Source organism: Equus asinus, chromosome 28 (assembly GCF_041296235.1).
Source record: "Equus asinus isolate D_3611 breed Donkey chromosome 28, EquAss-T2T_v2, whole genome shotgun sequence".
NCBI classification, from domain to species: domain Eukaryota; kingdom Metazoa; phylum Chordata; class Mammalia; order Perissodactyla; family Equidae; genus Equus; species Equus asinus.
In genome coordinates this window covers 37,130,687-37,143,692 of record NC_091817.1, presented here as the reverse complement: position 1 = coordinate 37,143,692, position 13,006 = coordinate 37,130,687, and the positions used below count along the sequence as shown (strand labels likewise).

Sequence of the window (13,006 nt, the reverse complement as noted above, 5' to 3'; positions counted from 1 at the left end):
CTGATGGGCTTGAGGTGATATCTCATTGTAGTTTTGATTTGCATTTCCCTAATAATTAGTGATGTTGACCATCTTTTCATGTGCCTGCTGGCCACCTGTATATCTTCTTTGGAAAAATGTCTGTTCATATCCTCTGCCCATTTTTCGATCAGGTTTTTCATTTTTTTGTTGTTGAGTCGTACGAGTTCTTTATATATTTTAGAAATTTTTTTCAAGTGGTAGTTCCCTTATATTATTTGTTAAATTGTACCTTTATGCCCTAATTTTGATTTCTTAATTTAAAATGTTTTAAAATAAAGACAAAGGGAAAACAAGTACAAACAAGGATATTTTCCAGCGTGATCTCAATTATACAAATTTCTGCATGAACATGAAAAACGTCAACTGTGCTTTTCTCTGGGCAGCAAAATGTAAAGGGATTTATATTGTCTTCCTTATACATTTTGTATTTTTCAAATTTTTAAATAATTAACAAGTATTACTCTTCTAACAAGAATAAAAGCAAAACCACCAACTGCCCAGTTCTGGCTCTTCAATTTACATCTCTCTGAGGACGAGAAATTTCTCTTCTCCCTGCCAGGGAAACCTAGGGAGAAAGGGAGGGCCACACGCTGAAATCAGTACAAGGCAGCACCACATCTGGCCATTTATGCCAATCATAAAGCCTTAGGGGCTCAGCTGATGGAAACCAGCAAGGATACTTCCTAGATGATCCCAGAATTCATGCAACCCTCTGCCGGCTCTCTTTCTTTCAAGGCCTGGAAAATGAGCCAGCAGCTGAGTAAGAAGAAAGAGGAATTATTATGATTCAATACTAACTACCGCTTTTTAACTCATTATTCTTATAATATCACCTTAGGGGTATTATATGCATTAATCCAATCCTAACATTCACAAGAATTCTATAAGGTGGATATACATTTTACACTGATATTCGAGGGCTTAGAGAGGTGGAATGACTAGCCCAGATGTCTGACTCCAAAGTCAGTGGTTTTCACACTCCACCATAATTTACATTTATTCGTGCACATGTTGTAAAGAGGTTTTTCATCTATTGTTTTAAACTCACAACAGTCATGTAATATAGCTCAGAGTAGTTGTGTGATTTGTCCAAGGACACAAAGCTAGTAAGAAAAATAATCTCTAATGGTAACTTTTTTTTCTTGAGGAGGAGTTTTTTTTTTTTCTGTACCCCAACTAAGAGCCAATACATCTCCGTCCTCTCATGTATCTATTATTACATCTAGGTAATACATCTAGTAATTATCTCCTGCAAGAAAGGTGACGATGTTGAATATGATAGAGGGCAAAAAAAATGTAATCTCCCCAAATCCAGCGGAGTGAGCAGGCAGGTGCAATCCAGAAATAGCTTTCCCGTTTTCTCGTCTTTTCTGCAACAGAGATAAGATTAAGACAGAAAAGTAAGGTTTAAGATCTTGTGGGCATTTGGGTTGTAACTGTCAGATTTCCCTATCGACCTCATCTCTCAGTTCTCCAGGCATCTCTTCTTTTCCCACTTTGCCCTAAGGGAGTTAACCTTTTCAGCTGCTTTCAAGGAGCCCACATTCCAGGATCGTCTCCCAGTTGTGGGAGAGAAAGCTTCCTCCTCTGCTTCTCCTGGCTCACCTCCAGCGGAGTCTCCCCACCCCTGAGGATCTCAGTGTGAAAGCTACTAATACCCAGGCTCCAGGGAGGACTGCTTTCTCAATCCCATCTTGGAAGGTGGGTCATTTCTCTGGCAGAGGGAGAGGGCAGTGGAATTTGCTCCGAGTAGCAACGGTTATGCAAAATACAAGGAGGGGGAGGAAGCTGAGACGGGAGTTGGTGAGTCGGAGGAGAAGAGCGGCACAGCCTGGCTAGCAGCGAGCCTCTCTAAAGCAGTGGGTGAGCCTGTGCCACTCGCAAGGTAAGGAGAGAGTTCTCTCTCTGTACACCTGTTAAGCAGGGCCATTATCCCAGCGCTACTGGAGCCAAGTATCAGATAACTGGGGCAGCTAATCTGGGGATTTCGTTGGCAGTGGCAGAGGGGGATAGAGGAGGGGACTGAATCAGAATTACCTGGAGAACCTTCCCGAAAAAGCACAAGCTGCCTGCCAGCAGCTCCCCCATCCCCCCCTCCCCCAGGGCCATCCCTAAAAGGGTGCGAAAGAACCTAGAAAGCTCGTAGTGCTGTTCTGATGCACATTTTGTAGACGGTCCTCTGATGCATCTAACTTGTTCAGATCCTGGCTTCTGAGCTCAAGTCTCTGTACTTCCTGCAGCTCCTCTGCTCAGGTGCTGGGGAGCGGCAGAATGGAGGTGCCGGCAGCTGCGGATTTTCTCTAGCTCAGGGGAAGTGGGATGTGATAATTGAATACTCTCAGCCCTGGGACCTGAAACACCTGGGTTCTGATTCAGACAGGGCTCTTTCCACCGTGGAGTCAAACAATTAAAATTCAGTTTACTGATTCTGAAAAGTAGGGGTGTGGATGATTACTGTCCTATATATCTAACTGGATTTTTGTCGTGACTGTGCCTAAAAGGGCTCTCAAAGTTGTGGAGTGCCACTCAGATGTAAAATAAGGTTAAGTTACGAGGCCAGTACACCAGACAGGTAGAAGAGACCTCTATCTTGTATGGTCTTAGACAAGTCTGGAGATTCTAATTGGAATTGAAATACATTTATATGTGCAAAATAAAAATGTCTTGCCCTGCCTTCCATCCCGGATCAATGAGGGCACCTCCAACACTAAACCATGCTCTACAAATGTTCGTTCATTCGGTCATTCACTCAGTAGATGTTTCTTGACCACCTACTATGTGCCGGGCACTGTCCTTGGCATTCAAGACAGAGCAATGGTGAGGACCCAGGTCTGGTCATCCTGGCTCTTTCAGTCTAGTTAGTTTGTTATGATATGGACACCTTTTGCCCAGGTGTGCTTATCTCCCCACATTTCCTGAGTCCTTGGCCATACGTGTGGATGCTGGTTTCCAAAACCTAGCCCTGTTCTCTCTGTTTGTGCAAATATCTTCTGCCATCTCTAATTTCTGGTTTGGGGGGGCCTAATCTCACTGGGCAATCTAAGTTACGAATGTGCCAGTGGCTGGAATCCAGGGCTCTTAAATTGATGTCTGTTTGCTTTTTTCTCAGAATTCCTCATTTTGTTTCTAAAAGGCTCCACGTTACTGATTTGGGGGTCATCTGTTATTCAGACCTCTGCAAGCAGGCTGTTGGATGAAGTTGCCCATCCTGGTGCCTCATGGTGCAGGTGCAGCTGCCTGATGCAGGCGCTCCCTCACTACCACCCCTTTGGTGGTGTTTTTCAAGATCCTAAAGTTCTCATGACTCTTCAGTGATGGACTGTCCTTTGTGCGCTAGGATGATACCACTCGCCCATCATTGGGGCCACATGTTTTTAAATTATTTTGCGGGAAGGTGATGACAGGATGTGCTGGGGGTTTTCTCCTTCTTTTTCCAACTGAGCTGGTTAGAGCAAGGAAAGTCGTCCAGGTAATCTGTTGCCCTGCAATGGGGCTTTTATTTCTTATTAATAAATATTTTTAAAAAATAATGTTCAGGATTTTTTTTTCTGGTTTTAACTAATACATGCTCAGTGTAGAAACTGTTTTTTTTCGGAGTGAGGTTAACTGTGCCATATGGCATCAAATCTATGCCTCTGGCTTGATTAATATTTTGCTCCACGCAATTGAGACAGTATTGGTTCTGTACTCAATACTCAACAGAAATTCCTAAATTTTAGTAACTGATACTAAAGAGACATCTATGTGCATTTTCGAAAAGGACAAGTTTCAGTTTCTTGATGGATCTCATTAGTTATCTGCTTTCAGGCAATGACTATGCCTCTCCCACATTCAACTATTTATTTAACAAGTGTTTAAAGAGGCTTAATTACTTTTTTTATTGCGGTAATATTGGTTTATAACATTATATAGCTTTCAGATGCACATCGTACTAGATTTTTAATTCTGTGTAGATTACATCGTGTTCACCACCCAAAGACTAATTACAATCCATCACCACACATGTGAGCCTAATCACCCATTTCACCCTCCTCCCTCCCCCCTTCCTCTCTGGTAACCACTAATCCAATTTCTGTTGCTATGTGATTGTTGTTGTTTTATCTTCTACTTATGAGTGAGAGCATATGGTATTTGGCTTTTTCCCTCTGACTCATTTCACTTAGAATAATACCCTCAAGTTCCATCCATGTTGTCACAAATGGCTGGATTTCATCATTTCTTATGGCTGAGTAGTATTCCATTGTGTATAAACACCACATCTTCTTTATCCATTCCTCCCTTCTTGGGCACCTAGGTTGCTTCCAAGTCTTGGCTATTGTGAATAATGCTGCGATGAACATAGGGGTGCATGTATCTTTACCTTAATTGCTTTGAAGTGTTATGTAGCTGGAAACAAGATAAGACATGTCCTTTACCCTTCAGTTACAGCAGCCTAGTGGGAGAGACCTTCATCTACAGCTGTTTACTGTGGAATGAGAGATGGATGCTAATGAAAAGTTTGGGGAACCACTAAATCTCGGGAGGAAGGGAAATACCTTTCAGGGAGCAAGCCGACATGTATGTAGAATCTTAAGGGAAGAGTGGCCCTCTTGCAAATGTCTCGGGGCTTCCAAATAACAGGGCAAGTTGGGAATAACTGAAATAAAGTGTGGAGGCTAAGGTGCCAAAAAGGAGGGGAGTGACAGGAGATCAAAGATCAGATCATGAAGGACCCTGGGTACAAGACTTGGGGATTTCGATTTAATCTTGTAGGTGTTGGAAAGTGATTGAAGGATTTTAAGGAGGGGAGTACAGACTTGTGCTTTAGTTTTTGGCAGCAGTGGATGATGGAGAGAGCTGAGAGACAGGAGAGAGAGAGGCTAGTTACGATCAAAGGCCAGGCTAGACAGGATTCCACAGGGATTCTGGCAACAGGGAGGGTGGGATTCAAGCATATGACTAAAAAGCCAGAAAAGACCACTCAGGAAGGCAGACTAGGGACTCAGAGGTGGAGTCCTGTCACAGACCTCTCACCAACGCTGACCAACTCCCAGGACTACAGAGGCAGTTAGTGCAGGACAGTGGGTGAGATGGTGGCTAGACTAGAGGATTGCCTTAAAAACCCTCAGTTTCCTTTTCTTCACAGAGCTGCATCATCTTGCTTCTCCCAGGGTCTCAAAAATATCCACCTCTACTGCTGACTACAGTCTCTGCAGAGATGAGCTTTGCCCAAGACACACGCTAAAGTATTTCCTGGCTGTTCCGGTCAACCCCATCACGGGTTGCCTAGATCTAGGATGTGTCTAGATCCCAGTGACAAGAGATGGGACTCACTTTACAAAAGTATACTTTCTTTCTGGCTGGGAAGTTGCTTATGGAAAGAAAAAGCAGAGAAAGAAGTCGGAGAGTTTCCATGGGAATTTCTGAGAACTGTGGATAATGACAGCCTAAAGACAGCTGGGGATGGAGTTAGAAGGCCTGGCTCCAGCTCCAGAAGAGAATGGGCATGAGGCCAGGAGCTACTGGCAGGCAAGGAGGGCTCAGAGCTATGGAGCCACTGAGGATACTGAGTTGACCTAAAGCCAGGATAGGGGAAGGGAGGGTGTAACTTTGAAAGGTCTACGTTGCTAATCCCTCAGAAATGTTACCTTTTCCTGAGCTGATTATAGGCCCTGTATAAAAAATTCTATCACAGTTTCCTTGTAATTGTGTATAAGTCAAGGTCTTCTCTTCTTTACTTCCTCTCTTTTGCTCCATTGTTTCCTATCTTTGTTCCAAACTTTTCCTCGTATTCACGTTGTCTTTGGGAGAAGATCTCTTGCTAAAGTCTCTCCTCGGTGCTTGGTGGGTAGGGAGGCATTCTAGGGCCGTTATCAATAATGGCCAGTTTCTAATCATTTCCTCTTGGGCTCAAGTTTAAAAGAACTAGGAGCATTCTTAGCTGGTTCTGTTCAAACCTTCAGGGCCAAGACAGAAATTACCATTCATTGACATTTTGCTGGCATGGAGCAAAGTGCTTTTTGGCCACCAAGGAGAGGTGACCCGTGCTGGACCCTTCTGGCACATGTGGAGGAAATGCATTGTTGTCAAAAATGGAAGAGAGGGATTTCTGTGCCACTGCCACGCAAGGTTTGGCTTGGGTCATCACTTCCCAGAAGGTTCAGGGGACTTCCACGGGAAGCCCATGAGCGGGCAAAGCATGCTCTATCTCTTCAGGAAGAAAGCTATAAATTCCAAGGGTCACATCTGTGGCTGCCCAGTTCCTCCTCTGACGTCCACTCCCTACAGTCTCTGGACCTCTGGACATGGAGAACTGTTTATGAGCAGTATGAAGGCTAGCTGGGCAATAGATGTCAGAGGTACACACACTCATACTCTTTGACTCAGTGAGTGCACTTTCGAGAATCTGGTTTATATACACGTGTAATGACGTATGAACATAAAGGTCATTATTGAAGTTTTTGAAATGGCAAAAGACTAGAAACAACCCAAAAGCCCAACAGTGAGGAAACTGGTTAAATAAATTGTGGTACATCTATACAATAGAATTCTATGTTTTGGTAAAAATGAAAGAGGAAATGCTTTACGTACTGCCATGGAAAGCTCTCCAAGATGTATTTTAAGTTAAGGAAGCAAAGTTGAGCACAGTGTGTATAACTCGCTACTCTTTGTGTTACAAAGAGGGAATAAAAATTAAGAATCCATATACATTTGAATTGTCTTATGGATGCATAAAGCCACTGAAAGGACACATGGAAAATGAACCCAGTTGCTCCCTGGGGGCAAGCTGGGAAATGGGCGGATGGAGGGCAGGTGTCGGAAGTAGACTTCACTGTATACTAATGACGAAACAGCAGCTAGTAGGTAAGTACTAGCTGGTAGTAAGTAGAGAAGAGGTTACTGATTCAGCAGCTGGTAAAATTCTTAGGTTTTCTTTCCCCCAGAAAAATACTATGAGCCCTTTAAAAAGTATGTCATTACCCCCATTTACAAATGGCTCTAGAAGTTTTCTAATGTATAACTGTAGGCCGCCTCCGCAGATTCAACTGCTTGTCATGAGACTACCCCTCGCCTGTCATTCGATATGCTAAAGACCTGGAGTGTGACAGGCTAGGCTGCCGGCTGGCAAGCATGCTCCTTATATCCTTCCTCCAAGAAGAATCTTCTTTTAAATTCTGAGTCGGTGCATTTAACGTCCAAGATAATGAGACTTTTTAAAACAATTTGAACTGTGTAACTATTAGCTATTAAAAACTTTTAAAAAATTAGTGATAAGACCTGTCACCAGGAAAGTAGCAAACCGTAAATCCAAATTACTCCAATTACTGTCTAGAAATATATTTTCTCTTCTTTACTAAAACTGGAAGGAAAATTTTCTTTGCATACAGTGATAAGCTACTATTAATATTTTATACTATGTGAAATAGCTATTATGTCTCTCAACAGTTATTTATGCCAGAAAGTCACCTTACATGAACCAGAGTCATCTTAACCCTTAAAAGGGTTAAGATCTCCCTCAGAATAATATTCTAGCATGACACCGGGAACCATGGTCTATTCACACAAAGCGAGCCCTGATTGTGAAGGGGATAAGTTCAGGGTTGCCACCAGTCTATATGAGCCTTAGTGTGAATTACAAAGTGGAACTCATTTCTCTAGATATTTAACAACTGGAAAATCATCCTAATATACTTATTCTGTTGGACCAAGATACTTTACTGTCACCTACCAGAACATTTTAACAATAAAAATCTTAAATTCTTGATGAGATGACATTCCCTACAGTTGTGCAGTGCATGACCTGCCCGACTGTACTGAGCAACCCTGAGTAGGTTGTGTCAAGTGGTCAAGCATTCCCCCAAGCAGCAGCATAGTGGCTAACAGGCCACAAGTATCACTACTGTAGTTCTTAGGTTGGCTTGCCACACTTTCCTAAGAGTCAGCTGTTAAGGAGACAACGATTCAACCCAAATAGATTCAGATAGTCTATTACCTACACAGATGCGAGGTCAGCTCCCCTGTCCCTAGTGCCACGGGATGAGACCAAATCAGAGGGGACTAGATGACAGGTGCCACGGGCATTTGGCTCTTCCACTGAAGAGACAACTCCACACTACAGTTAATGCATCACTTAATGAGGGGGATATGTTCTGAGAAATGCATTGTTAGGCGATTTGGTCGTTGTGCGAACATCATAGAGTGTACTTACATCAACCTGAATGGTATAACCTACCACACAGCTGGGCTCTATGGTACTAATCTTATGGGACCACTGTTGTATATGTGGCCCACTGTTGACTGAAAAGTTGTTATGCGGCGCATGACTATAAAGCAAGCACTTCTACAGCCTTATCCTTCAAGGGATTGAAAGTCCTGTGCTGATTTGAGATGGAGAGAAATGAGAAATGGCCTTGTGGCAATCTCCCTCCAGATACGGGAGGGGGTGAGCAATGGCCTCAAGGCAGCTCCCCACCAGTTTATGTCCCTCAGTTTCAGAAGGAATCACAGGGCATTCAACCAAAACTAGCGTCAGACTACAGTTAAGTTAAGTTTGTCTACGTGGCCTGGGTGAAAACACGCATGTTACCAGGGTGCCAGGGTGGAGCTATTCTCCTGTGTTGATGAAATATGGGCAAGTTCAGGCACTTTTGGTAGCTCAATAGACAAGGAAGATCAGGAGGGAGGAAACAAAGAGCCTAAAATAAATAGAACTTATTGACACACTGCCTGCAAGGGACAGGAATTGATTCAGAGAAGGATTCGTGCATTTGGTTGCAAGAAGTCTCCAGCACTCTACATTGCTCCTTGGTGGGGGTCAGGGACAAGGTGGCTTTGGCTAGAAAAGGGATGGAAGGCAGACACCAAAACAGCAGCTTAACAGCCCCTCTGCTTGTTCCTTAAAGGTTTTCCACTTCAGCACAATGATACTGCCAAAAAAAGTGAGGCCACTGCTGTTCCTGGTTTCCCAGATGGCCATCTTAGCTCTATTCGTCCATTTGTACAGCCACGACTTCAACTCCATGTCCAAGAAGGAGGAGCCGGAGGCCAAGCCCACGCACGTGCTCCTGCTGTCTTCCTGGCGCTCTGGCTCTTCCTTTGTGGGCCAGCTTTTTGGGCAGCACCCGGATGTCTTCTACCTGATGGAGCCCGCCTGGCACGTCTGGATGAGCTTCACACAAAGCACGGCCTGGAGGTTGCATATGGCGGTGCGGGATCTGATACGTGCCGTCTTTCTGTGTGACATGAGTGTCTTTGATGCTTACATGAGACCTGGTCCCCGACTACAGTCCAGCCTCTTTCTGTGGGAAAGCAGCCGGGCCCTGTGTACCCCACCTGCCTGCAACATCTCGTGGGATAAGAGCATAAGCATATCCCATGATCACTGCAAGCTTCTGTGCAATCAACAGCCCTTTGAGGTGGTGGAGAAGGCCTGCCGCTCCTACAGCCACGTGGTGCTCAAGGAGGTGCGCTTCTTTAACCTGCAGGCGCTCTACCCACTGCTGAGAGACCCTTCCCTCAATCTGCGCATCGTGCACCTGGTCCGGGACCCCCGGGCAGTGTTCCGGTCCCGAGAACACACCGCAGGGGACCTCATGATCGATAGCCGCATAGTGCTGGGGCAGGATTGGGAGAAACTCAAGACGGAGGACCGACCCTACCGTGTAATGCAGGTCATCTGCAAAAGCCAGCTGGAGATCTACAAGGCTGTGCAGTCCTTGCCTGAAGCCCTGAAGCAGCGCTACCTGCTCGTGCGCTACGAGGACCTGGCCCGGGACCCCCTGGTCCAGACTGCCCGAATGTATGAATACGCAGGGTTGAAATTCTTGCCCCAGCTCCAGACCTGGGTGTACAACATCACTCGAGGCCGGGGCCTGGGTAACAATGCCTTCCGTACAAATGCCAGGAATGCCGTCAACGTCTCTCAGGCCTGGCGCTGGTCCTTGCCTTATGGCAAAGTTTACCGACTTCAGAAAGTCTGCAGGGATACCATGAATTTGCTGGGCTACCGCCTTGTCAGATCTGAGCAAGAGCAGAGAAACCTGTCACTGGACCTTCTGTCTACCTGGACCCCCTCCAAGCGAGTCTACCAAGAAGGTTGAGGAGGCTCCGTTCCCACCTGGCACCAGCCTCGGCCACGTTAACTGAAGGCTGCTTCTGAGCTTTGATTATGTCTCTGTCGGTGTACATGTGAGCATGAGTAGTGTCCACACGTGCTCAAGCCGAGAAATTTTTGTGTCTCTACTTACACCTAGAACAGAGATTCAGAAACCTGACGTGAGTGGCACGTTCCACCACTGAGAGCCACTTCTTGGCCTTCCTATCTGTGTACACCTTGGAGACTCTGTGGCCTGGGGTCCTGTTTGGCACCACATGGTATCAATGGAGTAAATCCATAAACTTCTCTGTCCACATCTTGCCCAGTGGGAAAGGGGAGAGACACAGGAAAAACCCAGGAGATGGGTCTTCCACCAGAGAGCTCACCAACACGTTCCACAGGGATATGAACTCTGAGCCCTTGGAGCTCCCGGTGGATTCAAAAGGGGAACGGGGAGCAGGGGTGGGTGCTTACCCATGAGTTTGGCCATCACAGCTATCAGTTATCACAAATATGAAACAAAATCTCTGCCCAACAGAACAAGCTCTTAAGTTCTTGTGGGGGCTGGGCCCGATTTGGACATCATTTCCCCTCAGCGTTTTCCTATCACATGGAAGATTTTGACCTGTGAAGCTGCCATCCGTTAACACTAAAATTTCAAAATAAGATTCTGTTTGGAGTGTTCTCTTTTTTGCTTTCTAATTACTGAGTAGTAAACGTTCATGCTTATGGGGTCCTAACCTAACAGCATAATTGTCCGTATAGATTTCTTTTATGCTTTCAGGATTATCTATCGCCCACACATAGACAAGTTGCTAAGACAATGTTTGGTGTCAGATGATGAATTAAGTCTAAACTGATCGATACATTGCCTTCTTAGGAATTTGTAGAAAGTAGACAAGCAGTAACTAAGCTCGCTCTTTCTTGTGCGAGGCCTTGGTTGCCATGATACCGTATGTGTCACTCCAGGGTCTGGGCGAGGAGTTCTAATCGGATCCCTCAGGCAGAGGACCTCAGTTCCAGTATGAGTAGTGCTATTAAGCTCTTTCTGGTCACCTCCCCCAACAAGAAAACTTGTTTTTCCCAGTCTTTGCAGCATTCCCCAGGTCTACTTGTGCATCAGAATCACCTGTTAAAAATGCGTTTTGCCATGACCTACCTCAGATCCCTAGAAGTGGACTCTCCCAGGGTGGGGGCTGGGATTCCATGTGCTTATCAAACCACCCTGGTGACTCTTCCACGGCCAGCCTGGTGGTAGTGCACCCTGCACTGGGCAGCAGCACTGTTTGCCTTCTTGCTCCAAGACAGATGACTCTTCAGTGCATGCTGAGTATCTATGCCACTTGCTCCTGACGTTGGTGCTGTCCTCAGGTTGGAAGGATTAGGAAGGTCAATGTATGCCTGAACTCTGTGGGCCTCTGAGTCCTGGCTTTTTAAATATTTCACTTTGTCCAAACCTGAGAGATACCATCATTTCATCTTTCCCACTCCCTCTTTTGATACGGTCCTCAGTTCGTAAATCTCCCTGCATGTCAGATTGGAGTTCTCCCACTCGATTCTGCCAAGTAGCTCTTGGGCTGTGCCATCACCAGAGATGCTTGAGTAGCTACCTTTGCCAGCTGGGTCTGTTGAAGTTAATTTATATGTGGCTCTAAAGGAGTGAATCTATTCTCACATCCAAACCCAAGCCAGTCCTCAAGAGCATAGGGTCTCCCAGGCAAATGTTTGCCTCTACAAACTTTCCAAAACCATGAAAGAGGAAAAGTAGGTGATGGTGCAACAGTGAAGAGGGCCAGTGAAGAGGACAGAAGGTGATAGACTCAGCCATCTCTGATTTCCCCTCTGAAATTCCAGCCTCCACCTGCCTTGTTTTAGAGTTAGCCACTTCCTTAGGAACCATCTCTACAGGATTCTGGAGTCCTGAGCTGCTTGCTTTTCCTTCTCCAAAAGAATTGCCTCATCCCAAGACAAGGAGAGACACTAGCCACATGGAAGTCTCAGGATCTTATTCAAGATCTGCTTGAAAACAGCTTTAAATGTCCTATATTCCAAATCCTAGATGTCAGATGAGGCACAGCCACCTTCCTGAAGGATAGTCTCTCTGCACTATCCTATAGCGTAGCCACTAACCATTGGTAGTGGTTTAGATTTAAATTAATTACATCAAAATTCAGTTCCTCAGTCACACTAGTCATGTTTCAAGTGCTCACTAAGCACATGTGGCTACTGTACTGGACAGCTCAGATATAGGTCATTTCTGTCACCACAAAAGTTATGCTGGACATCTCTGGTCAAAATTAATTTTTATTTTTGTGTAGCATCTTACCCTTAGCCCCAACCCCCTCCCCCAAAAGAAAGTTTAGAGAATACACAACAATACTATGATGGCATTTTTATATAACATAAGACAGTGTAGTATACAATCCTGCTATATAACCTCTTTAAAAATCTGACCAGTGTTGCACGAGACTTAGTAATGCAATGGAACAGTCTCCTACTGATGCGTTCCAGTGGCTGGCACTGGAATTCAGTGATGAGAGTGGCAGCACATTCAATTGTGGGATAGGGGATGTTTGGGGAGCTGAGAAGCCATGACGAGTGTAGACGAAGTTGTTCTGCTAAACGTCCTTTCCAATTTGGAAACCTCTGTTCATTCCCCAACCATAGCACAGAAAGGCATCTGTGTGCCTCCTCAGTCTCTTTAGCTGCATGGGGTCTAAGGCTGAGTTTAAACCTACATGAGGGATGAAGTTGATCTAAATTTCTCAGGGCTAGCATTCAGGTTTTCAGAGTGAACTCTCTCATGTCTAGAGGAAACATAATGGCCTGAAATGCCTAACTGCAGGACTGTAATTGATGATTTTACAAAAAAACCAAACTGGGCAACTGCCCTAAGACCTCCACTTTGGG

General features: G+C 45.1%; 1 protein-coding gene across 2 annotated transcripts; it reads left to right on the top strand.

Moving 5' to 3' along the window:
• The first annotated feature begins 1,574 nt into the window (after positions 1–1,574).
• Positions 1,575–10,804, top strand: CHST4 (carbohydrate sulfotransferase 4). 2 transcript variants are annotated; one of them, XM_014840813.3, is made up of 2 exons: positions 1,575–1,722; positions 8,904–10,804. In XM_014840813.3, the coding sequence occupies exon 2, from the start codon at positions 8,922–8,924 to the stop codon at positions 10,098–10,100; it is 1,179 nt and encodes a 392-aa protein (XP_014696299.3). In that variant the 5' UTR covers positions 1,575–1,722; positions 8,904–8,921; the 3' UTR covers positions 10,101–10,804. The 2 variants fall into 2 exon arrangements, with proteins under 2 accessions (XP_014696299.3, XP_070356770.1); XM_070500669.1 differs by lacking the exon at positions 1,575–1,722 and adding an exon at positions 1,729–1,906.
• The last annotated feature ends 2,202 nt before the right edge of the window (positions 10,805–13,006 follow it).